The sequence below is a fragment of the Ambystoma mexicanum genome, chromosome 1p, assembly GCF_040938575.1.
Source record: "Ambystoma mexicanum isolate Mex_15411 chromosome 1p, UKY_AmexF1_1, whole genome shotgun sequence".
Lineage (NCBI taxonomy): Eukaryota > Metazoa > Chordata > Amphibia > Caudata > Ambystomatidae > Ambystoma > Ambystoma mexicanum.
Genome location: NC_090921.1, coordinates 360,067,898 through 360,094,039, shown reverse-complemented (window position 1 = coordinate 360,094,039; position 26,142 = coordinate 360,067,898). Strand labels below are relative to the sequence as shown.

Genomic DNA, 26,142 nt, shown 5'->3' with positions numbered 1-26,142 from the left:
TCAGTGTGCCAATTGAAGCCATACGTTGTGAATTGGGTTTGTTCTCTTTAATGACACTATGGAATGTATAAAGGACATTTTTATCGAAGATTGTTAAATATGGAGAAGGAAGAAAAAACGGTCCTCACCTGTTTTTCAGCTATGACAAAGAATGAAATAAAGTACTAATGTTTATTGGATTTCAAAATGAAGTACTTGATTTTTCTAAGGTTGGACATTTTAAAGTAGAGTTGCCTATTGAATTGGGCGCCTCATTAATTGAGCTTAGCTGAAAAGCATTTGACTGGGATGAATGTGTAACAATTGAGCCACTAACGTTTCTTTTGAAGAATATATAGGACAGGGTTTTAATTTTAAGATCTCAAAGAAATATTTAGTTTATACTAAGAGTAAAGCTGTATGACATTTTGCTCTCGGCCTGAGGCAACTTCCTATCCAGGAGAGTACAGGATCCTGGTCCAGAGCTATTACTGGAGGAAAGGTTGTGTAGACTCTGTGGAGTGAAGGTTGAATCGAGTCATCGCATTTTAACTGAATGCCCCCTGTAGTCAAACGCTTACACAAAGGGAAATGGGTCCTTGGTGAAATTGAATCCGATCAATTTTGGAGTATGGTGTTCTCGGCAGTGCTCCAGATAAGATGTTGAGGTCTGAGTATTTTAAAACTTTGAGAGTAAATGTTATTTTAAGAGAGTAAAAATAACTTTTCTTCTTTGCAAGAGTGTAAAATGTATGTGACATGCAGCCGACGTGTTCAAAAACTGTATGGAAATCATTACTGTACGGCAGCTTTCTGCATTGTGACAGAATCTAAGGTCTGGCCATTTTGTCTCCTGTATATATTTAAATGTTGAAAACACAAAAACCTAGCCAATTACATAGTAAAGCAAGCATGAATTGTATTGAGTTTTGAGGTTCGATAGCAGAATTGTCTTTTTGATGTTTAGTGACAGTTCTAATTTCCAGGAGCTATTACTACCTAATTGTATGACTCCATGCTACATTATATATCTAATCACATGGTGAAACGCATTGATCACAATTATCACCCAACCGAAGTCAGTACTCCTTTATCAACCTCAAAAGGATGAAAGACTGAGTTGGCTTTGCTGGGATTCGAACCGGCTGCCTACAGATCACGCAAACATATCGCAGCAATAAGTGCACAACCAGCCGATCTATCTTATTGGCCAACATCCTTCAGAGGTTGGTTAACTGAGTATTGACCGAGGTATAATAATCACAGTGCCTAGATGTTGGATGAACTATGTATGAAGCGCTACATGAAGTTAAATACCTATCTGGATTATCACAGGAACAGTTTATGCTGGGTTTCTATTTCTATTACAAATGTAACTCATTTGTTTGTTTTTTGAACAGCGCCTGCACTTCTGGAGAGTCAGGTTTGGATGTTTTAATTGTAGTCTTGAAGATTTGAGACTAGAACACCTGTGATTGGTGTAATGAAAATCACTCACCCTTGAGCAAAGACTCTGCTGCCACTGACCATTTAAAGTGATGTACCACATTGACAGCAAGGTTGAATGGATGTAAACTAGATTGTGGATAGTCATTTTACATTAAATTATAAGTGTAGGGGGCGTGGCCAACCAGCACACGACGAGGATGTGTTTCCTAGGTGCTCCAGGGCTGTCAGCCATATCCTGTAAAATATCCTGGAAATACTGATCCAGAGACATAAAGTGATCACGATCCAATAGACAATATAGCAGACAATGGCGTACAGCCTCGCAGAGCAGAACCGGTACGTGGAAGAGTAGATATAAGCTGTGGAGTATGTGTGCCCGAGGCCAAGCCAAAACCAAAATGGCCACCGCAACTGCCAAGTGAAAGAATGCCGGATGACTGCGCCGCGGCGGAGCTGTGCTTTCCTCCCACCAAGCTCTCCCCTCGGCTATAAGCGACCAGAGAAAACTGAGCTGTCGCAATCTCCGTGGCCAAGCTGCAGGGCTGCAACGCGCTGCAGAGCATCAGCGGAGGAGAGCGAACGGGACCCTCGCGCAGGGATCTGGCTCCAGCCTGTGCCTCGGACGGTGAGCATCGCCGATGTTGGCCCGAGTCCCTGGGTCTACCGAGGGGGGTCCTGCTATGGCTGGGCTCGTGGTGACACACTGACTGCGGAAAGAGAGAGTGCGCAGTGCTGCCCAGCCTTAGAATGGGAGAAGCGGCTGCAGACACCATCGGAGCGCCCAAACAACACACTGAGAGTGGGATGAGCAAGGCTGCCCCAGGGTACGCTGAGCGGACGACAAATGCCACGCTGCTGACGGTAGGCCGGGACCTCGAAGACACAGGCAGGGAGGCAATTAAGCCACAAACCACCGCGGAACCGACCCGCGGAGCCTCCAGCAGTACCTCCGACAGAGCCCGGGGGAGAGACACTGATGGGAGCTCGGAAAGAAGCTGCCGCCAACAACAGGTGACCGACCGGTATGTCGACTTACCCCCGCAATAAACGGACCACCAGGCATCTCGGCCCGCCCGGAGCGGTCTGGGGAGCTACCGGGGACGAGGAGGTAACAACTCCCCCTGCATATCCAGAACATATATGCGCACGTTTGCACCAGGGGCATACTGCTCATTTAATATCCTTCCCATAAGATTGCACATGGAACTCAACTAACGGACAGGTGGACGCCATTGTTGCTGGACAAAATAAAGTGCAAATACTTAGGCGGGTACCCTAATAAGTCATAAGCCATACAAGGTGCTGCCCAAGACCTGAAGAACATCCCTGCTTACCCCCCAAAAACCCTGTCGGCGGGAGTGAAAGCTGAGGACTAACTGGCAGAATAGAAGAGATCCTATATGAGCCAAGAGGATTAAACCTACACGACCTGGTGGAGACGCGTGGTAAAATCCTTGCTTACCTAGCTGCAAGACCAGTTTCCCACCATAAGCTGGGCCCCATGAGCCCATTTGAGTGCGCCTGCTGGGAGGTAACGGGGCCGGGGGGAAGAGAAATGTGCACACACACACACATAAAGACAAGCGGCACACACCCCCACGAAGACCCCTCAAGACGGTTGAGCCCGGTGGGATCCACAAACACGGTAACACTTTCAACGTCCGTGTTGGCTCAAGCGGACCACTCCCGCTCGCGAAATTGAATGGATACACCTGCAAAACACCGCCAATACAACAAACACTCATACTAACAGATCCTGGAGAAAGCACAATAAGCCCAACTCGCAAAGGGGACATACAAAGACACTAATCATTAAAGCAGCAAGGAGATCCACATTTGCATGTGAACTCTGCGAAAGATAAGGACCCAAACACTGAAACCACTAGCGCTCCACAACTCCCACAGAGATCAGCGACAAAATAGAGCAGACACCTATTGTAGTATAGCTCTGGTCTGACGCCTCCTGACATAGCACTGTGACCCACGATCGCGCGGACTATGCCCCAAACCACTGAACAAGAAGAAGCCAGCACTGTATGTAGCTCGACCCCCGCACGAAACATAACGGATCCCTTACTGCATAGCGACTAAATCCGCAACATGGGGAAGGATAAACCCAAGAAAACCTCCACACATAACAGAATAGAACAATACACGACCGCGCCACTGACCCAATCACCGGAACGGCCCGCGTCGACGGAACCGGAGAACAGCGTAGAAAACATCTCCCTCAGAGATGTGATGGGTGCCATAGCTAGCTTCAGGTCATCAATGGAGAAAAAAATGGACAGTATAGGCGCTGAAGTATCTCTCCTGCGGCATGATCTGCAAAAACGTACCTCCCGTACCGGAGAAGCCGAAGCTCGCATCTCAGACTGAGGACAGCCTGCGGGGTGTCAACCGACAAATTTCTGGCGTGCTGGAACACATGAAAATCCTGGAAGGGAGAGTGGATGAAAGCAAAGGGAGATCAAGACGCAATAATATCTGCATCCTTGGCCTCCCTGAAAAAACCGAAGGAGGAAGCATGGCAATATTCCTCGAACAATGGCTTGCAGACATATTCAAAATGAAATCCTTTTCGAAATTCTTTTCAATTGAACAAGCACACTGCGTACCAACTGGAAGAGCCGTACCCGGAGCATCACCACGCACAGTCATCCTGATTTACAGAGATGCCTTGCTACAGATGGCAAGGACAAAAGGCTCCATCACTTACAATGGCTCCAAAATTGCTTTCTTCCCTGACTTTACCAGAGAGGTACATAAGGTTCGCCAATCCTCTGATACGCTCAAAAGGCGTCTGCAATCAATGAAAATCAAATGTGGACTAATCTTCCCGGCTCAGCTAAAAATATTCCATAATGGCAAAACAGTAAATTTTATGGATCCCAAGGAAGTGTGGAACTAGGCCGAAAGGCATATACAAGGAGACTGGAGTGCACAGGGGAGAAATGAGATCGGACGTAATAGACCACGTCCCGAGAGATTAGCCAAATGTCGGACCACAAAAGCAACTAAATAAAATGATACAAGAGGAAAATGATTAAATAGGAACTGCAGACATAAAGGCTATTACAACCTATGGGATGTGAATACGAAACGGAACTCCAGCACACTGGAACAATGGATCATAGATGTGCACAACAGCTGGCGGCCCAACCCGAACCACCCCCTGACGTCAGCGGGGCGTGAGGAAAACGGCCAAACACAGACAATATCACAGGTCGGGGAAACTTGACTTATTAAGAGTCACTTTATGAGTGTTGAGATTTAGTAGTTCTTAAGTTAGAATGGGGCCACAGATGCTTCAGTTGGGGTTGGAGTATAGGGAGGAGGGAGTTGGGTATAAGTTTTTTTTTTAAGTCATTTATTCAAGCGGCAAGTCAAGGCATGGCATACCCCCAATCGAGAGCCTGTACATTATGGTAGGCTGCCCCCTCGCCCGCACGATAACAGCCCACACAACCCAAATCTGGATGGAAACCCACAGACACATAGGTTGGGAAAACAAAATCACCCCCGTACAACCCCTCTGGAACAATAACTACCTTCAGGAACTTCACAAACTGCCCAAATGGCCAAACTGGCAAGCAGCGGGAATATTAATTATCCAGCAAGTGATCAAAGAAGGCAAAATCATACCCTTTGCTGAACTATCGGCCACTCATGGTCTCCTACCTACTGAACACTACCATAACACACAATTATCCCATGCACTCATCAAACCTGACAAACCTTGCAGACCTGCCAGAATGCACACCGATAGAGAGAAACATAGTCTTAGATAGCGTGAATGCCAAAACTACATCTGTTATGTATAATGCAATCTCTTCCTTTGCCACGAAAGAAATGTGTAGTCTAAAAGAAAAATGGCAGAGGGATGTGGGCCCGCCGTTAACCGAGGAATGGATGTCAACTTTAATGTACCCCAGAGAGACGGCGATATCGGCCAGGATCCGACTTATACAATTGAAAGTATTACACAGAATATACTACCGCCGAGTAGCACTACACTGCTGGGGCAAAACCACAGATGCCAAATACCTTTGCTGCAAACGGGAAGAGGGTACCTTTTACCACATCCTATGGCAATGCGCACTTATACAGTACTTCTGGCAAAAATGTTGACAGGTTGTCAAAGGTCATAGGCCGGCTAATCCCAAACTAACTGAAACTCCTCCTACTGGGGATTGAAGAAGAGCGAGAAATGACCCGCTTCGAAAAACTTCTGCTTTCAACGACCACAGGGCTGGCCAAAAGGAATATTGCACAACTATGGGGATCGGCGATCACCCCTCAATATGACCAGTGGGTAACTGATGTGGACGCCTGTATAATAATGGAGCGCCGAGTCTATCAAGCTACGGGCTGCCCTGGGAAAGCCGGCAAAATATGGCAGAAATGGGAATGGACTATGTAATAAACAAGCAAAACTATGTTACCTTGTTATGCAATAATCTCATAATATGGAGATGACTCAGCCGGGGAACTGTTACGCTATGTGCTACTGTACTTTAACTAAGAATGGTGTCCAACCGCAGTGCCTTTAAAGAATGCATGTAAGTTAAGTTTGTATATTGAATGTTGTTGTTTTTGAAGTAACAAAATGTGTTATTAAAAAAATAATAATAATTATGTGTAAAAATTAATCTGCCTTAGCATGATTATGCACAGGAACTCTGAAAAATACAATTGTGCAATGCTGTTTTGCTTTTACTGGGGGGGAAAAAAGCATAATTTGTTACTACATATTAGTTCTCAACTGCAACTTAGTGTACCAGGCCTTTTTACACATGAAAATCTTGTAAATACGACAGCTTTATTATTTCCCTGTGTACATTTAGACACAGGTTTAGAGCAGAGGGCAGTGCAAAAGTCTGATTACTTGACAGAAACCAGAAGGATTCTTTTGATTTTTATCTACAAGGATGTAATTGCAAGCCACCTATAAAATAGAATCTATTTCTCGAAGCCTTTCAAAAAAAAGAAACGGCACACTCTGATAAAAGGAATGGTTTATTTCCATTCAGCTTCTACTGTGTTGTAGCGCGTGGAGCAAACAGAAGCACTGCATGTTTATTTTCCTAGCATTTTAGGACTGTAAAATTAATAAGATGGAAACCTTATCTGGAGGCCTGGTTCTCGGGTGACTCCTTGGTGGCCCCAACAGCAGCTTTTTATATTTGGTGTGTTTTTAAATAAACATAATTAATGTATGAATATTGAGTTTGTATAAGGCAATCTTAAAGTATTTTAGGAATTGCAAGGATTTAAAGTAATGTTTATTGAAATGTATGTGTGAAGCATGATTTTGTTTGTGTATAGAATGAATTGATAGGGGGTTTTTAGTTTATTACACACCTTCCACACGTCACATAAAACCAAGACTCACAATAAAAAATATAACCATCCCATTCATGGGGGAGTGGTGCTGAACTGGCCTCAGATGCTGGTTTATTGTGATCTAACAGTGCGCTGTGGCGCTTGTTGAAACGGTCCACTTTTGTCCAGAATGCACATGTTGAAGCGCAATCTGGTGGATGGTTTGTTGAAAGAGAAAGGCTCCAACAGTTGGGGGCCTGATTTAAGGCTACTTGGCGATTCAGACGGCTAGGTGTCCCTTAACTATTAAGGCATATGCACAACACCAGTGGAGAAAGCCCTGGATCTTTTTAGAATGTTACCCTGTTGGGATCTACGATTTTCTTATGGGTTTGACTGAGTTGGCTGTGGCAACTTGGAAGTTGCAGTGGCTGTCGGTAAGCTCAATCAGACCTCTTTGGGGAGTATTGACCTTACTTGATGACCTTTTTACACAGGAAGCGGAAAAGATTCTTTCTCCTCAACCTTCCAAGAAAGTTAGTGGTCCATAACTGGGAACTGTCTGGCCCTGGCTGCTTCTCAAAGCCCTCTGTTTTAGCCTATGCAGACCTTCTAGTTTGGATCGATTGTCCCTCAAAACGTTGTTCTTGGTGGTGCTTTCTTCAGTCAGAAGAATAGGGGTTTTGTCAAATTTATCTTTGTAAGCTCTCTACGAATACATGTTGCCTGTTGCTCTGGTTCTGAGGCCATGGGGCTATCTGTTCGAATTAGACCAGGAGCTATTTTTGCCAGCATCGTTTTGCAGGGGCAGTAGATTTAGGTTTCCCTGAATGTAAAAATAGCAGTGCTGGATAGACTGGAGCAGTTTTGGAAGTGCGATAGACTGTATTTGACCTTTGTAAAAGAAAGCCAGTGGAGCAGGCTCGGACTGGCCTATAAGGCAATAGCCCATGGCCGAACCAAAAAACACAAAATGCTGGTGTGAGCCAGTTTCTTTTTTTGTCAAAGTGGGCCACTTTTCTGGCCAATGTAGGCCTATTTGATAAGTTACTGAACTATGCAGCTAGTAGTTTTGACCAGTGTTGCTGAATAAATATTCTTTAAAATGCACAATTTGCATCACATTTGATCATAATGTGGGTACTATTCAGTGTTACAAAAGGAATTAATAGCCATTTGCAACTGTGGTCCACTTTTTAACTGGTGCCAAATATCATTGTATGGCCCAGTGCGACCCTGCAGTGGAGGGAACCCTTAGTGGCCATATTACGTAAGTGGATAAGGTTGTGTATTGCCAAGGCTTATGAGTTGGAAGGTGTGCCTCTCCCATTGCCCCGTGCATGGTGGTTTGACCAAAGTGTCTGTTTCTTGGGCAGAAGCTCTTGGAGTTCCTGTGACATTTGGCGATGTGCAACATGATATATACTCCTCCTATGTTCATGCCCCATTTGCGAGTGGCTTGTTGCCAGAGACGAATATGAAATCTGTGATTCTTTGTTAGAATGCTTGCGTTTGAAATTTAGTTTTGGTTGCTAAATTCACGTGTGCGTTACATCAATTCTGATTCTGTTTTTCTGTTAGAGGCTGAGAAGCCTTGTAGATATGTTCTCGTTTGCGCGGAAGGGAAAAGGTCAGGGGAGCATAGCTAATGCCTACATATGGTACTCCTCGTTACCCTGGCCACCTTTCTCCTGGACTTCAGGAGACTTATTTTTGGGATTTATTGGACATTGGTATGGCGCCTATACACCAGTGTTTCCAGGCGTCATGGAACTACCCCCTTCCCACCCACCTTGCTACTGCCGCCTTATATAATAGATGGGTAGGGGCATCCAGGTAAGGAGGCAGAGAGACAGTTCTAAATTATGGCTAGGCATTACAGATTTGGATATATATATATATATATATATATATATATATAAATTTTGTCTATGGGAGCAATTTTGTAACTTTTTTTCCTTCCCTACGTTTAGGTCCAATCGAGATTGCCAGATCGATCAGCACCACAGAAATCAGTGCCAGTACTGCCGGTTAAAGAAGTGCTTTCGTGTTGGAATGAGAAAAGAAGGTACCTTTCATAATCTGTTTAGTTACCAAAAATCGGTCGAAATGTTTTTCTCCTGCATTGTGCTTTACATTCCCGTAGTATCAGTTCTGCAGATCCAGTGATGAGTTCCGCAAGTCTGCTTTGTAACTGTATTTCTTGCGAAAGGGTAGGTTGTGTGCATCTAAAGTTTTTTTTATGTAGGCCTATTGTTCGCTATATTCACAATCCTATTTTACTCTTAAAAAAAAACCTTCTTGAACTCATTCAGTGGACCTCGATTTTTTTCTTTTGCACGCTCCCCCACATGTGTCGGGGGCAGAGTTTGGAGGAGGTGGAGTACAGAGGGGGCGAAGTTGGCAGTTGACCTCCGATCAAAGCAAATGTTCAAAATAGTTTAAAAACGGCGCAATTTCTTTCATGCTTCTTCTTTTCAAAACTCCACTCTATCAATTACACTTCCATGCCAAAACGAGGTCTATAAAGGAAATTTTAAAGTGTGAGCCTGCCAAGGATCTAATCTGCCCCACTGTGCCAGTCATCTGCTCTGTGTGTACAGTGGTCACACATGGCCGATTTAGATCTCCTGAGCCCCCACCTTGGTGGGCTCGGCGTTCTAATCGGCCCCACGATGCGAGCGCAGTGTTTACACAGAGCAGATTATTCTGTGTGCAGAGTGCACTTGCACACTGGGGTAGTTAAGATCCTTTGCAGGCTCACACTTTTTAAAGGGTGGTGGCTCCTCAAGATGGCATGGGCTGGGATTGATTGCAGTCCCAGCCATCCTTGGGGCTTTTGCCTGGCGTCCTGACTCTGGCCAGATCCAGAGAACCGGCTACACATCTGGTGCCGGATCTTGGATCGGGCGAGAGCCGGCCCATTGGCCACCGCTGCTTGCAGCAGTGGTGAGGCAAGAATATGAAAATGTCCAAATAGCTAGCTATGCGATTGTTGAAGCAAGCTCTGAGCTGGGGCTGAATACGAACTGTGTGGTTGCAATAGGCAAGAAAAGCAGATTTATTTTCAGTTTCTACGCTTTTTCAAATTTTTGTAATATCACTCATTGTCAGGAGGATATCCCTCTCCCTCCCCTCCCTTCCCTTTCCAGCGCTCTCTCTCCCTCTTTCCTCTTGTTCTCTCCTCTTTCATACTGGCAAGAGTATGAGCGTTCCAGGAATGATTCTCTCTCAAGTCTGTTTTCCCTGTTGTATGTGTTTTGTAGGATTAATGTCACTGGGGTCCTATGTGGGGACGATCTTCTCTTCGGGTCCAAATGGCTTCTCGCCTTGTTAGCAACATCTGCAACTTCGTTCCTCTTTCACTCGCTTCCTACTGCGATAGCTGTTCAGCCGTGGTATCAGCATTGTTTATGGACCCATAGGTCCACTGTGTCTCCTCTGCAGTCACACCACCATTTTTCCACCCGTCCAGTTCAGAACACCTCTCGGTACGCCCCCTCTTCAGTTCAGCGTTTTCTTCCTCTTCCCAACGCTGCATGTTCACAACTTGCTTAAGTTCCCTTTTCCACTCTGCATGTTCTCTCGGGGCATCAGCATTCAGCGCGCCTTCTTTTTTTGAAAACCTTGATTTGGTATGTTCGCCGAATTCCCCTGCCCTAGTTGGACGTTTTGTGTCCAGGGCTCTGAGCGGGGCAATGCCAGCTGATTTGAAACTCCGTCTCTTTCTGTTCCTAGGGCCCCGACTTCCTGTTTTGACATTCTCATTGAACTTCCCAGGTATGCCGTTCAAGTCCTTCTTTACTTTCGGATTCACATTCAATATGGTTCGAAAGCTCTTCGTCCCAGTTTCTTTAAAGCTTTCTCTCATAGAGGTTTATGGCGCACTTGGTTGACAAGAACACTTTTTAATCTGTTCTTCATATCTTCCTTCATGGTATGGGTGTAGTGATCTTTGACTTGGGGCGCTCCTAACTGGAACGGGAGTCCTTGTCCCGAGAGAGGAAGTCACTCTTGGTGAGGTCCTGCTTGGCTCTACATTAAGGGAGGGTGTTTTGCGTAGCTGGATCACCTCCATAGCCTCACAAGGCAATGCGCCTCCTTAGGGAGAAGTGACAGAATCCTGCGTTGCTTCACAATACATAGAATAAAAATGAGATGGATAACAAATCCCTACAATCAAATATATATCTGATGATGAAACCTACTCTACCCACGTTCTACCCATTTATTCCTCAAGGTAATGTCCATTCGATTTCTTTTGGACAGAACCATAAAATGTCAGCCTATGCAATAAAATCAACTTAATAAATTCAGATGTTATCACCAAAGCAGAGTCAAATATGTGTTAAATAAGAGCAAACACTAATAAGGCACGCTGGGTCTTCTCTCTTCTCCCTCCCCCCCCAACACTGGGTCACTGTCTCTCTCGCATGCTGGCTCCCTTTCTCTCTCGCATGCTGGCTCCCTTTCTCTCTCGCATGCTGGCTCCCTTTCTCTCTCGCATGCTGGCTCCCTTTCTCGCATGCTGGCTCCCTCTCTCGCATGCTGTCTCTCTCTCTCTCTCTCTCTCTCTCATATATATATATATATATATATATATATATATATATATATATACACATACTGGCTCGCGCGCTGGCTCTCTACCAGAGAGAATCGAACCACCTAAAGCTGTATTGTGGTTTTTGATTTTTAATAGTGTCTAGTAATACATTTGACTTTCAATATTTCTTTCATCTGACCAATTTTCTTAAACTCTTTGATCGTTATAAATTGTGTTTGTTCCTGAAGTGGCAGAGTCGGTTTTTTGGCACCAATGTGAGGAGCAGTTGGTTCTTGCTGAGAACAGTTATTTTAAAATATTGCAAGTTAGTCGAAGCTTGTGAATAATTTCCGTCGAAGTACTTAACCATCTCCAACAAATCAGTATAACTGTTTAGGGTGGAGTTCTAAGTAATTCAGGTGGGTTTGGAAAGATTTCTCCTTGCGAAGAAAAATTGTAAAATAGGAGTTAAGCTTGTGTATTCTGCTCCACACCTTTTTTTTGAGAAAAATGGAGTAAATGGACAAACCGTTTACACATTTTCTTGTAGGTTAGCGAGTGAAAAAATCCAGTTGATGCAAGGTCTCAAACAGTACACAGGAGCAGTTTAGATTTTCATTATGCCATCACCCACAATATTGGCCAGCATTGCTATTGTACATAACTGATCTGGCTGCGTCCACAATGTAAACCGACATTGCACCGATAATCATTGCAAATAAGATTCACAGAGCTGCGCTCACAATGTTTGCCAGCCTTCGTGTTATTCTCATTTTCACGCCCATAGTATATGCCAGTATTGCACTTAAGAAGATTACTTTAATGGTACTGCACCGACCAAAATATACCAGCATTGCCACTGTATAGAACTTAAATGAAGCTGTGCCCATAATATGTCAGCATTCCCACTATTAATCACTTGGTTGCCTACATAATGTTTACTCAATGTATCAATATAAATGACGTTAATCAGATGCTGATGTGGCTTTCCTATCCTCAAGGCAGATTCATGTATGTATCGCTGTTGGCTCTTATTCCCAAATTGACAAGGGGGGGGTCCTGGGAGTCTCTCTGCCAGACATTAGTCCTGGTTATGAGAGACTTACCCAGAGTCTTTAGCTCACTATCTTTCACAGAGAAGAAATATCCCAAACATATCAGTTTTTGTCCTGCCCTGGGCCACTCCAGCACTGAAATGCTAGGCAATTCTCCTCTGAACAAGAGTACCAACAGCATCCCCAGACACGTGTTTCGGTCTGGTTGGACCTCATCAGTAGGGAGGAGCTGTGCCTCTCTAAGAATAGTGAGCAAGGGGTCCACGTCTGGATTCCCCTAGTAACTTAGGATGGGACCCAAAGTTACTTGAATATGCAAATTGTCAAGGGGTGGCCTGGGAGTCTCTCTGCCAGACATTAGTCCTAGAAGGATAGTGAGCTAAAGACTCTGGGTAAGTCTCTCGCAACCAGGACTAATGTCTGGCAGAGAGACTCCCAGGACCCCCCTTGTCAATTTGGCTCTTATTCTCAACCCATCCATATGACCAGTACAGTCAACAGTCAGTTGAGCGTTTAAAAAGAAAATCGACCATAAGAATTCTCCATTTCAGTGGCCTTTTTATAAATCGGTTCTAAAACTGAGTATGATTTTTTTCTGTGAGAAATAATGCAGCATAATGATTGAGAACTTTTATATTTTTAAAAATGCAAAAGGACGGTATACTTCTGTGCTAAACCTATAATGTTTATAGGCAAGCAAAACATTCCTGTCTTACCCCTTTATACCTTGCCTGAGGCAGCTGACACGCTGGTTAAACAGGTGTTGTTTACTTAGAGTGCAGAAACCTTTGTGGCTTGAAGCATCAGGTGACGCACCTGGAGCTTTTCATTTTATGGACCACATGACCTGCTTGTAGCTCAAAGGTCATAGATTGAAACTCAAGATAGTGGAGTAAGAATGATTACTATTCTAACGCTGACATTCTCTTATGCACACATGCTTAAAACGCATTTGCAGAGAATACTTTGTGTAATCTTAACCCTTGTAACCCTGCTCAAAAATACGCTGGAGTAAATACCTTTGCCTTTTCCCTCTTTGACATTGCTGCCATATTGACACACAGAAGTAATTGTCTTGATTAGAGCGATTGCACCTGGAAGGGGGTTGGGCACTTGATATGAGATGGCATTTATAACGCGCCTATACACAAGTGTTTCAAGGTGCGAGCTTCTAAGTAGATTTTATTCAATAAGAGGTACAAACTGTCCTGGCCTGAGGCTTTGATGTAAATTGTGGTGGTTTTGTAATGCTGGCCATCTGAAAGACATGTACAGGTAAGAAAGAGACTGAGGAATGCGGCTGGAGTTTTTGATAAGTTGGCAATGCCTGTACAGTCGGTGTGGAATGATCAAGTATAATGCTGATCGGGATAGGACACGCTTAATGCTCCTGTGATGAAGCCTATCCTGTGTGGGCAGTTTCTAGTATTTGCCTGGAAATACTAAAGTTAAGGACTGGTTGCTTGATGGACTTCTGATGTGCTCATGTGTTATCCTTGAAACATGGTAGGATTTTATCTGATAAGAATTACCTTAACTTGACTAATCCCAGAGAAATATTGGGTTGATCAGCCGACTGTCAGAAGTGACAGAGGTCGGAGTGGACTATGAGCAGTGTGAAGGAGGTGGGCACCAGGGGAAGAAAAATCTGGAGTGTGAGCCATTCCTCAGAGTGACATACGTGAAAGGCGGCATACTGATGAGTGCAGTGAGTGGGAATGGTGTGATATTCTGATAACCTATTTCAATATATTGTCTGAGAGTGCAGTTTGTTTTAGCTAATGTCATGTGGGGCTTCCTACCAAAGAAGGAGATGTAACACACTGCAAAGTGCTCTGTGTTCTTGTAAAGGTGGCTGCCCGTTTTTCATGACGTTCACCACATAAGCTTATGACATGCTTGTTGCATTATGCCACATGAAGCAGATGCAGACACAAAAAAAAAATGAGACCCTCACATTAAAGGACATGTAGGCATTAGTCCTGCTACGTTGGCTTGGCGCGGGGAAGCAGTTAGTCCCATATTGCCAACATGAAATGATTGAGACCTTTTGTGGAATAGACCCCTATGCAGGTTCCATGACGCTTGCTTTGGGATTTATTGCGTGGTCGCTAAGCATTGCCATGCTGAGTTGGCTGTCGGCTAAAACCGCCTTAGGTTTCATTCCTCTGCCGACTAGCCTAACCTCACCAGCTTCCTCTTGCTATTCCCTGCAAGGCAATCCTTTATTTAACCTTTGGTCATGATTGCTTCCTGCATAAGGGTAAAGTTGTTGCAGTCTGGCAACTTACCTTCCGCCACAGACGGCCACTTAACCACACTTCACCCATGACTCTGAACTCCCCTGTTCATCAGAATTCACCCGCCCCCCTGCATTTCCGGGGGTGGGTGAATTCAAGTATTGTAAGATTACAACATACAGTATGTACAAGGTGGCCATGCCTTCATCAAGTCAAGGAATTCTCCCCGATTGCCTCCAAATCCCAGATGATTTCCTTCGTAAGGGATTGCAGGGATAATGTCGCCTAATTCGTTACATTTCAGTAGGATATCTCGATATTTTTTTTTTAAATAGACTTTACTTGTTTCTACTTTTCAGGTTTTTTTTTGGTAATGCTCATTTGTTCTGTAATTCTCTTTTCCTTCTATAATCTTCCTCCACGTTGTGTACGAACATTCTTATGGTGTGCCTGTTTCATTCTTTGGCCAAGCCCTGGTCATTGACCGCACATTTTATTGGAATGTTCTACTTGCTGGCCTCTTCCCGCATTACTTACTGATGGTCGGTTTTCGTTTATTTTTGTGTGGGGGAAGGGACTGAGAGGAGAGTCGCCGCTCCTGACAGCGGCAGCTGCCTTTCTCACTCTGTCATTGGGCGGGCTTGTCTGTGTAGACATCCTCCTCCCTGCACAGCAAGGGAGCAAGTTTCTGCTTGAAGGAGCACATTGCTGGCCCCTAGGAGGGAACTACCCCTCCCTTTCCTCACAAAGGGCTGTGTTTGTTCTGAACTCTGCTCTGGCAGTTAAAAGGGAAAACAAGCAATGTTCGTTTTAGCTAATGTCATGTGGGGCTTCCCACCGAAGAGAGGGAGGTCACGCACTGCAAAACAGAGGCGAACACCACACTGACGGTACTTCAAAATAATAAACCACAGGTACATTGCGCTATATGGCGGGTAGGCGGTCTGCCTGGTTGGGCTTACCTTCTGCTCTGTGGTACTATTGTATCTTTTAAGCCACACAAGGTCACAATAAATAATTGACACACCAAATAAAACATTACGTGAATAAAGATGCACAATATGGCGTGTTTTTTAAAATGGACTTGAAGAGGTCTCATGTTTAATATTAGGGAAAGGAAGTGGTTTATGAGCGGGAAAAGCCTCGTAGTCGGCACCCCGCCCCTTCAGCCCACCCCTCACTATCGCTAACAGACTTCCATTTTATGGCCAGCCTGCAAGACCTTGCCAGAGACGTATTGCTTCGTAATGGGAACCTTTGACATTTTGCCCTTCAAAGTTGAACCTAAACTTGGTTGCAGTTGAGCCAACCGGGTATGCAAGAGGTCTAGGCTAGCGGCCACCCTCTCCAAACTGGGTGTCTATTCCCTCTCCCCACTCCCGCAAATCTATCGCAGAGCTCCCTATAATCACTTACTGCAGACACTTCAAGTAAGTATGCATGCACACAATACTTCTTACAGAATAGCTTGCCTGGCTCTTGGCCATCGACCTCTCCAACGTCCATATAAACCCCAAATTAGTGGGAACAGGCTAAGGCAGGATGAGCCATAATTGACTCTACAACAAAGAAATCAGGAAAAAATTGTGCTTTGGCTCTTTTAAAAAAAAAAATCTTTTTTTTAGCCCTTTTGAGGGACACTCGGATGTGCCAGTAAGCTGATTACAGGCTGAACACAGATCTGACATGAGAACTTAACTTACTGAGACCTTAAAGTAAAGGTTTGAATCAGAAGGGTTGAGTCAACCCTTCACCCTTCTGAGGATGATGACTTGAGTAATATTAAAATTACTATGAATTATTATTGAAGCACTTATAAGGAAAAGGGGACTCGCTCCACCTGCCTAAAATCCTTTTTGTGGGAAAGGGCGGATGCACGCTTCATTTTCATCACACTTATTAATATCTCTGCTTCTGCCTATCCAGATTCCATGCCTGAATAAAATCGAGGGGGTTACCCTTATCATGCTCTAAACCGCACTCCTTCAGGAACTATTTAGGACTGCTCTAGTGTAGTAAATTTTAGTGGCGATCCATCTGAGTAGGTGTGAAGCGACAGATTGCTAATTGTTATCAAGGGATTTTTAGTAAATTCTATGATATGAGGCTGAAGGATAATGTGCTTCTGCCATTTCTGAAGCCTATTTGGAGGTCATGGAGTAGGTTATTTTGTTGAAAGTAAGCTTGTAATTGATTGATGATCACTTTCCTAAGTATTCTGCCCCTGAAAGGGTTTATTGGAGATAGGTTGTAGGTTAAGTGGAGAGATGGTGGTTCGCTTCAGCTGAGAGGTAATGATTCCAGAACAGAGCAGCAAATGCGTAAATCTAGCAAGTCTGGTAGCGTGAGGGGTGACTTGATGCCCTAGGTGTTGAGGAGGAGGAGAGACTCAAATGGTTTTTCTGCAACCAATCAACCCCTACCTTTTTTCCACTCCGTGTTGCCCCCCACGTCCACCCTATATCCCTTAACCCAAGTATAAAGATATATAGATCTGGTTGATGCGAGCAAATATACCTCGACAAAAGATGGGTCAATGTGACCATGGCATACCAGAAGAATCTTAGTTTTAGCTTCATAGTATTTTGAATGTTTACAACTTTATACCTAAGGTGTAGGGAAGCATGGTTGTCAGTTCGAGATAAGGGATGAGACTACCTGATGGTTTGCATAGGTCAGTTGCACATCCCACCTCGCATCAGAGGAGTTGTTTGTGCAGCACACTATAAGGGCTAGTCTAGTGGCATGTCACTACCAGTGTGTTTGAGTCGTTGTGTATCCATTCACCATTGGGTACGCTATAAATATTATTCCTTATTTAAAGTGAATACTGGTTGACTGCAAAACGCTTTCTCCTCTCCGCTCCCCTGTACGTCATTTGTTGATGTGACAAAACGGTAGGTAAACTGCAGGCACTGGGTTTAAAGGAGCTGTAATACAAATCGAACATGGAGTAGAGAAAAGACATCTCTAACAGAAACTGGCAGTTCGGGGGCTGCACCGTGAGGATTTGACTGCTGACTGATATCCGCAGCAGAGTGAGGTTTGCAAGCTTTTAACTGCTACTGCGCTACAGAGTAGCAACCCGTTCTCCTACAAACTCATATGCACCAGAGTATTCACACGCAGTGTGGGTCTCGAACAGGAGAAGCCATATTCTACTACATATCGTTGTAGAGCAGAGTGAAACCAAGAAACAACTGGCGGAGCAGTCAAGGAAGTGTGCTGCTGCGCTATAAAACACTGTTAGTGTGAGTGACTTGGAACTAGCTACCCAGGGGCCTATGTCCATGGAACGGTCTGTAGAGTAGTGCACACAATCTGCACTATAACCTTTGATCTTCTTAGATCAGACCCTTGTGCTTATTTATTAGACCTCCACGCTGAAACAGTTCTCTATAGAAACCCTGTTCGTTTTTTAGTTTCCTCTGAAAATCCTTCTGGTAATCCATCCTCTTCCCACATGCACAAGCCAAAACTGCGAGAGTAACACAAGCTAGGATGCTCAACTCTTATTCACAAGACCTAAGCCGTCAGTTGCCACCGATATTTTCGGTTACTTTGCAACTATTTCACTGTTTCTTTAGAATTGCCACATTGGCCCTTTTCTTATTTATTTTGTTGTCCCTCCCAGAGGTCTTTGCCTAACTCATCTCTCATGTAAGAAACGAAGCCGTTGAACATTACTGTTGTATGGAGTGCTACATTAGTTCCTTACTGCAACAAGGAATGTACTTATTTTTGTTTTACTTCATTTAAAGAGGGTTTTAGTCAACAGGAAACTCATTTTAAAATACCATAGAAAGTGAAATGCTGTAAACAGTAGTTGAGTAATTCTACAGTTAATAAAATTGCAATCTCCTTAGCCCTACTTGGTCATCTTCTATTTACCACCAACCCTGCCTAGCCATGTATATGCTTTATTCCATATGTGTGGGTGTGACGAGCATATGTGCTTGGCTTCGATGCTATTCAACAAATGCAAAGGTTTGGCTGCCTGCACTTGACTGATGCAAAATGGCGGTAAATTAGGGAGTCTGGGGTCGTTTTTCTTCCTAAGCATTACTGCCCCACATTGGTTATTTCTTCTTCGTGTTAAATCTGACATCTGATAATTTTCCATCTACATAATACCTACCTTTCCCTAGGTGTCCTGGCACCTGGTGACTCTGCAAAGAGTGTCATAAGCCTAAGGGCAAGGTCTGCTTGACGCCCTTAGGGCCTGGCAGAGCCTCAGGCCCCACCACTCTGCTTTGCAGTATGCAGATTCCTCTACCACTGCTGACCTATTGCCGACCCCTTTTTTCCTTTGTATTTGTTGGTAGTATATGGCCTTGCCCACCCTGATTGAACCCCATACACTCCTCATTTCACCTAGCTCTTGCCCAGTGGTCTATTTTCCAGTTGATACGGACCTACAGAACCTGCTACTCACTTCCCTGTAAAATTATCTCACCTAGAGTTACTTTATGCTATTCCAAGCTTATCACATTTTCTCCCATTTTCCTATTCCATCACCACATATCCCTACCTAAACTCATGGATCTCACTCCATAGCTCTTGCTCAGTATCCCTCCCCCTTAACTGTACCATCTCTCCTCATCTCCTGCTTTCTCAATCTCTCACCTCTGTTCCATCTCTAAATGAAAACCCTGGCTGTTCATCCTTTCCACGCACTACCCACTGTAACCTGTACTATCCTGCCCATCATCCCTCATCCACTTCTCCACCCTTGTCCCATTTTCCCCCCTACTGACCACACGCTGAGCCTCTGGAATGCCCAATCTATCTGCTGTAAAACTGCTCTAATCACTCACCGCTGTAACTTTTACCACCCTAAGCCCTATGCAATAGCCATCACTGAAACCTGTGTGTTACTCTATGACAAAGCAACCCTCGCTGGACTACACATTAACTTCTCTACCATTTCCTGCTTTCACTGTCAAAAACATTTGTTGGGTGGATCCCATGATTAGCCAAACCACTTCATCTGCCCTACATACGTCTGTCCAAATCCTTGCTCTCAACACTTCTCATGATCCTCATCTATGGCCCTCCTGGCAACCCCCAATCTCTTCTCTTTAGACTGTGATCACCTTCTCAAGTCCTTCTCAGCCAATGTGCCCATAGTGCCGATTGGCAACGTCAACTTCCCCATCTGATTTTAAGAATCCCCCAACTACAACATGACTGCATTCTCTAACCACTCCTGTGTGAGCCTCCATACCTTCTCTATTGATCCATCTCCTACTGATCATTCACTGATTTACTTAACCCTCTCTGCATTTGTCCCATCACCTCTTGACTATTACTTGGAGGAAGTTAAATCCTGACCCCATGTCTCCTTACTCTGGACCAAGTGCAAGTCTGTCAGCCAGCTTACTTTCATCCCCTTGTCCATGCCATCAAACTGGCCTCCAGCGAGTTCAATGACCCATTTGCCACCACCTTTCATTATTAATGCCCTGTGTGCTTATTTACACCCTCTAGCAGTCGGGCATAAACAATCACAGCCATTCGATAGCTAAGTACATCCATGCGCCTGCCATCTATACTATTGGTGCAAATATGACTCCCCTGCCCCATACCAACCCCCCACTCTTTGTTGCCTACAAAGACACTCTCCATGCCTCAACTACTGCCTTCAGACGTGGCCAAATCCTCATAATACACAGACCTAATTTTATTTTCTCTGTTGTCACCCTTGCAAGCTCAATGACATTCCAGACTATGCTTTCTCTTCTTAAAACCACCCCCTATCCTCCTCTTTCACAGCTGATGACTTTGCATCTTACTTCTCATCCAAAATTGAGCTCCATCTATCCCTCCCACGTCCTCCATCCTTCTCTATCTTTCACCCCGACTTTTCTTCTCTATCTCGCCCCCCACCTCCCTCTAAACTCCTACTGATTCTACACTTAGCCAACCCTTCCTGTGGTCCCATTTACTTCTTTGCACCTCAAAAAATCAAAGCACTTGCCTATATAGCCTCCTCACACCTCTCATCCTTCACCCCTCTGGAATGTTACTTTCTGCTGTAAAACAGCTGCTGGTGTCTCAATATTTAAGGAACCCACTGCTGACTCCAACAACTCCTCCTTCAATAGACCGGGCTCTCTAATTTCTCACCACTCCAAAATCTTTAAGCGGGTCATTCGTATTGAGATACCTTGATGACCAAACTCTTTGCGACCCACTACAACTTGAATGTCATGGTTAACACCCCTCCTAAACAGTACTTAGACACTTCTCCATATTTTAACCGCTGCCCACCATTACTGAATTCTGATCCTACTCGATCTCTCTACAGCATTTAACACTGTGGACCATCCCACCTTCCTCCAAGCCTTCTTTTACCTTCGCTTGAATGGTGCCACATTCGGATAACTTCCCGCTTACCTCTCGGCTGCTCTTTCTCCATTTCCTGTATCTCCTCCTCCTCTTCTTCCCTTTCTGTAAATGTGCTCCCTTACCCCAAGACCTAGCCTTCACCCACTCCTGTCCACACTCAACTCCTACCTCCCTAGGTAAGATCCCCACTGTCGACATTCACTAGCACCTCTTTTCTAATGACACCCAGGTAATCTTCTCCTTCCCTTTCTTCACCCCTACCATCTCTCAACCTCGGCTGTCTCACAGCCATCCATTCCTGTCTGACCATACGTTACCTGATTCTGAACTTCTTGTTCTCCCTTCCCCAATGCAAATCACACACTGCCCATCTCCTTCCCACTGGATACCCTCACTCCTTCACCCAAGGCTTGCGTTCTTAAACTCCCAAGAGTTCATTACACCCACAACTACGCAAATCAATCCCTGCATTAGAAATATGTGCCCCCACTTCACCCACCATTTAGCCAAAACTGTAATCTCTGCTCTTAAGCTCAATAAACATAATTATTGCTCAAGCTTATTCCTTGCTCTCACCTTCTTCTCCTTCTACCCTCTTCTCCTTCTCTTATGTTAACAAAATCCTGAACTTTGATCCTCGCCCTGTACAACCTACCCAGATCCTACTTCATGTCTGTACACCACCACCATGCCAACTGTGCTCACTGGATAATCCTATTTTAAATCGCTTCTTCTTGCCCTCAAATGAATGTACTGTCTTGCACTCCTTGCCTTGATGACTGAATGCCTTCTCACACTTGTGTGCCTTTTCCGTACTTGTCCACACTCCACTGGAGTGCACGCACCACCCCCCAGATATCAACTGTCCCATCTCTTGAACATTTAAAGACCAGACCCCTTCTTCATCTTCTCTCCTGTAAAGGAGCTCTTCCGACCCCATCCAGCTGTCTCCATTGCAACCTGGATTCAATACTCCATTCCTATGTTCAACTGTGAATATGTTTAACTTATTGTGGCACTAGATCTATATTAAGTTTACTGTCTGTTACGTGGCCCATTTCCACGGTTTCTGTATCCCATTACCTCCACTCCTCACCAATAGACTACTCCAGATACCTTCAATATATTGTACCCTATTCTGGCACTGCATCTCCTGTACTCTAACGTTTATCACTTCTGGACAAAATTACACCCCATCCTTCAATAAATACAAATGGTTTAGGACTTTGGAATACCAGGTTGACAACAGTCTGAAGCAAGAAAGCAGTCCTGTGTTGTGCTCTGTCAACCATGCCAAATTCTTTGTATGTTAGGCATTACCAGTGCATATGTGAAAGCACTGTAAGAGTTAAGAAACATGTAAGTTGATGTTTCAGGCCTTCTCGTCCAGTCTCCTCCCCCTGACCGAGGCACTATGGATTGGATATGTAATGTTATCTTGTTTTAAACGTTTTTTTGTTAGAAAGGCTTAATTGAAATGGGTTTCTAGAAATCCATGGAATTCCAAACTTTTCCGTTGGCTAATTTCATAATGGACCAATGTCTTTAGAGTGTTGGCAATTGTCCCTTTTTCTAACCCTGACCCTAGTCTCTTACACCAACCACCATATTTCGTTGTTTTAACATAATGGTCACTCCTTACTAAGCCCTAGAAATCTTAATGCTTGTAAAGACCAAGTCTGTGGTTTTTTTTTTTCCAATATTTGGTTAAGACTTCATAAAAAAATTCAAAAAAATATTACTTGTAATAGAAGAAATGTGAGTGCAGCCCATTTCCCTTCCTCCATTTACAATTTTTCTAGATATACTAGGTCCGCTGCCACAAAGTCTTTTATATTTTTAGCTTTCTCCTGTGAGGACTCTGTGGAAGGACCCCCGGAGTGCCCAGAGAGGACTCTATTGAAATGTGGGATGCAAAGCCTAACCTGGGGAATCCCTGTGGTTTCCTAACAATTAAGAAAAAGGGTTATAAATCCAAAAACCACCTAATTATTCTGGCGTTGGTCTCCTCCTTTAGGCTCATCCATGTTGAGAGTGGTCCGTAACTAGCCTGAATTTTCTGCCAGTCAAATAGTTTTGTAGGTGGGTGATGGTTCAGTTGATATGTAATGCTTCCAGCTCAACTGTTGCATATGATTGTTCACAGGAGCAAAGCTTTGGGCTATCGCACAGTACAGGGTGTTCGACGCTATCATGTTCTTGTGAGAGTACAGCACTGAGTCCTCTTGTGGAGTCGGCCGTTTGCAGTTTGCACGTTTGTTTCTAATTCTTCTATTCTTCCCCATTTTCAGTCTGGTTTTCATCCATTTCATTCCACAGAAACTGCTCTTCTGTCGGTGTTGAATACTCTTCTTTTGGCACGATCTTCTAAGCACTCATCTTCTTATTCTTCTAGATTTATCGGCTGCTTTCGACACTGTTGATCACTCGTTACTTCTGGCATCACTTTCATCTTTTGGTCTAACAGGTCCTGTCTTAGACTGGGTTCACTCTTATCTTTCTAGCAGAACGTTTTCTGTCTGTTGGGCGGGCATGTCCTCTGACTCGTTTTCACTTGCCCATGGGGTGCCACAAGGTTCGGTTTTGGGCTTTTTTCTATTCTCTCTTTTTATACATCTTATCTCATGGTCATTATTTCTTCCTTTGGGCTATCTCAATACTTTTATGCTGATGACACCCAACTATTTCTTTGCTTTACTTCCTTTTCTCCTGAATTATCACTCTTTCTGCTTGCTTAGTTGCTATTACATCTCGGATGTCCTCTCACTACCTTACCCTCAATGCTGGGAAGACTGAAGTACTGTTTTTTTTCTGCTAATACTCTTCCTCCCCATCTTCCACCTTCTTTTATACCCCCCCCCATCTAAACTCCCAATCTCACTTACAGCTCGTAATCTTGGTCTCTACTATGATACTAATCTTTCTCTTTGAACTCTCACCTCTCATTCTTGTCGATTCCACCTCCATAACATTTGTAAGGGTCGTCCAGTTATTACTCTTCAAGCATCTAAACTCTTAATTTCTTCTTTAATTTTTTCTCAACTTTTTTACTATTTGACTGCCCTGTTTGGCCTACCTAACTCTTGTCTTTCACCTCTTAAATCAGTATTCAATTCCTCCATCCATCTTCTGTGTCTTCTCTCATTTCGAGAATCTTTCTCCTCTTCTCTCGCAACACTTGGTTGGCTACCCTGTCATTCTCAAATTAAATTTACTTTTTCTCTGTCTTGGTTTCAAATCTCTTCATGGTCTTGCTCCCAGCTATCTCACTGCACTAATCTTTCTATATTATTTCTCGTTCTCTTCGCTCCTCTTCTCAATTCTTCCCCTTAGGTCCCCATACCGCCGTTCTCAGTCTCGTTTTCGTTCCTTTTAACTCCTTGCCCCTCTTCACTGGAATGCTCTTCCACTTTCTCTGTGATCTATTTCTGTCTATTCAATTTTCCGTGGTTTCATTTACTCCCAACATTCTTGAGTGATCGTTTTCTGGTTTTAATTGTTTATTAATTTTTACTGTACTGCTCTTTCATCCCATGTACAGCGCTTTGGTGAAGGTGCTTAATAAAATACAAATACAAAATCAATTCTTTGTTGAAGTCTGGCATCTTCAAGACAGGGTCACTACATAGAATAATTTTCAGTCCATCAAAACCTGCTTGATCTTCCTTATTCCACAAAAGCTTTTGGGGCTGTGTGTTCTTGAGCTTATCTATAAGGTTGGCTGCTAAGCTGGTGTAATTGGGTATGAACCTTCTATAATAGCCAGTCAAGCCTAGAAAAGTCTGGTGTTCGCTCTTGGTCTTAGGTGGTGAAGTTAGTTGGACAGCCTTTATTATCTCATTCTGTGGTTGGACCAAGCCATTCCCAACAAAAAAACGTAGTTCTTTAACAACACATTGTGCAAGGGTTAGCAGTTAATCCAAAATTTTAAGTGCACGAGAAAGTTCATGTAGATGCAATAGGTGTTCAGGCCAACTATTACTGTGTGACTTGTCATCTAGGTAAGCTCCACAAAGTGTAGAGTTAGGATCTCAACATCTTGTCCACCAGGCGCTGAAAGGTGGCGGGTGCCCCATGAAGACCAAAACACAGGACCTTAAATTGAAACAGGCCTTGCGACATTGAGAAGGCTGTTTTTCTCAGGTGATGGATTCAGTGGTATCTACCAGTAGCCTTTGGTTAAATCTTTAGTAGATCTGTATTTGGCCGAGCCCAAGTTGTGAATTCCACGGCATAGGCTAATTCTCATATCTAGAAATCCAGTTGAACTTACAAAAATCTTTACAAAAATGCCATGTTTGGTCTGGTTTTGCTACCAAAACAATGGGGGAGGACCAGGTGGTTTGATAATATTGGCTTTAAGCATCTCCTATTTCCTTTTCGATTATTTTCCTCCTAGCTTCTGGTATGGTTTCAAATTAATTACTTTTCCTGGTGGGGTTCTAATGGAACGTAAACAATTGGAGATCCTACCTGGTTGATCTACAAAAACATCAGAAAATTGAGCAAGTAAATCCCATATGTCCCGTCTGTTGGGAGGGTTAATAGATCAGAGGAAACTAGGGTATTTTCAGTAACTGGGTCTATGAGAAGAGCAGCCATTGTCACCTGTCTGGTTGAAATATTAAATAGTTCAGTGGGCCTTTTCTCTCTAACATTTTATAAGGCCCGAACCACTTGGAGACCATCTTAGTGTGCGAAGTGGGTAATAGGTCAGACCTGATTGTCCAGCTGAAAAGGAATGGGTGGGTACTGCATGTTATAATTAGCCTGATGTTTGTGGGCTCGTCGCAGGTGTTTCCGTACAAGTTCTCTTACCGTCGCCATGTGAGATCCTTAACTTTTGTGTGTTTTGAGAAATTGGTAGGATATGGCTTCTTCTCTCTTTCTTAAGTTTCTCACAACATATATAATGTGTCTCGGTGTTCACTCCCATAAAGGAGTTCAAATGGGGCATATCCCAGAGAAGCTTAGGGTTGTGGGGGGGTCCTTAACTGCAAATAAGGCCAATGGAATCATTGCATCCCGGTTATTCCGATAACCTTTTTATCTTTAGTGTTTGGTTGAAATGCGCCACTAAAGGTTTGAGAATGACACACCAAGGTTCTTACTGTTTTAATAGTGGGCATTTCTTTCACTTCCTGCATTAGCGGCGACCTAAAGGTGGTTCCTTGGTCTGCAAGGATCTCTTTTGGAA

General features: G+C 44.0%; 1 protein-coding gene across 1 annotated transcript in view; it reads left to right on the top strand.

Moving 5' to 3' along the window:
- Positions 1-26,142, top strand: part of NR2F6 (nuclear receptor subfamily 2 group F member 6) — a 210,066-nt gene that overhangs the window by 72,113 nt on the left and 111,811 nt on the right. The window contains exon 2 of the mRNA XM_069648833.1: positions 8,727-8,821. Coding sequence (XP_069504934.1) covers positions 8,727-8,821 — 95 coding nt within the window. The remainder of the gene's footprint in view (positions 1-8,726; positions 8,822-26,142) is intronic.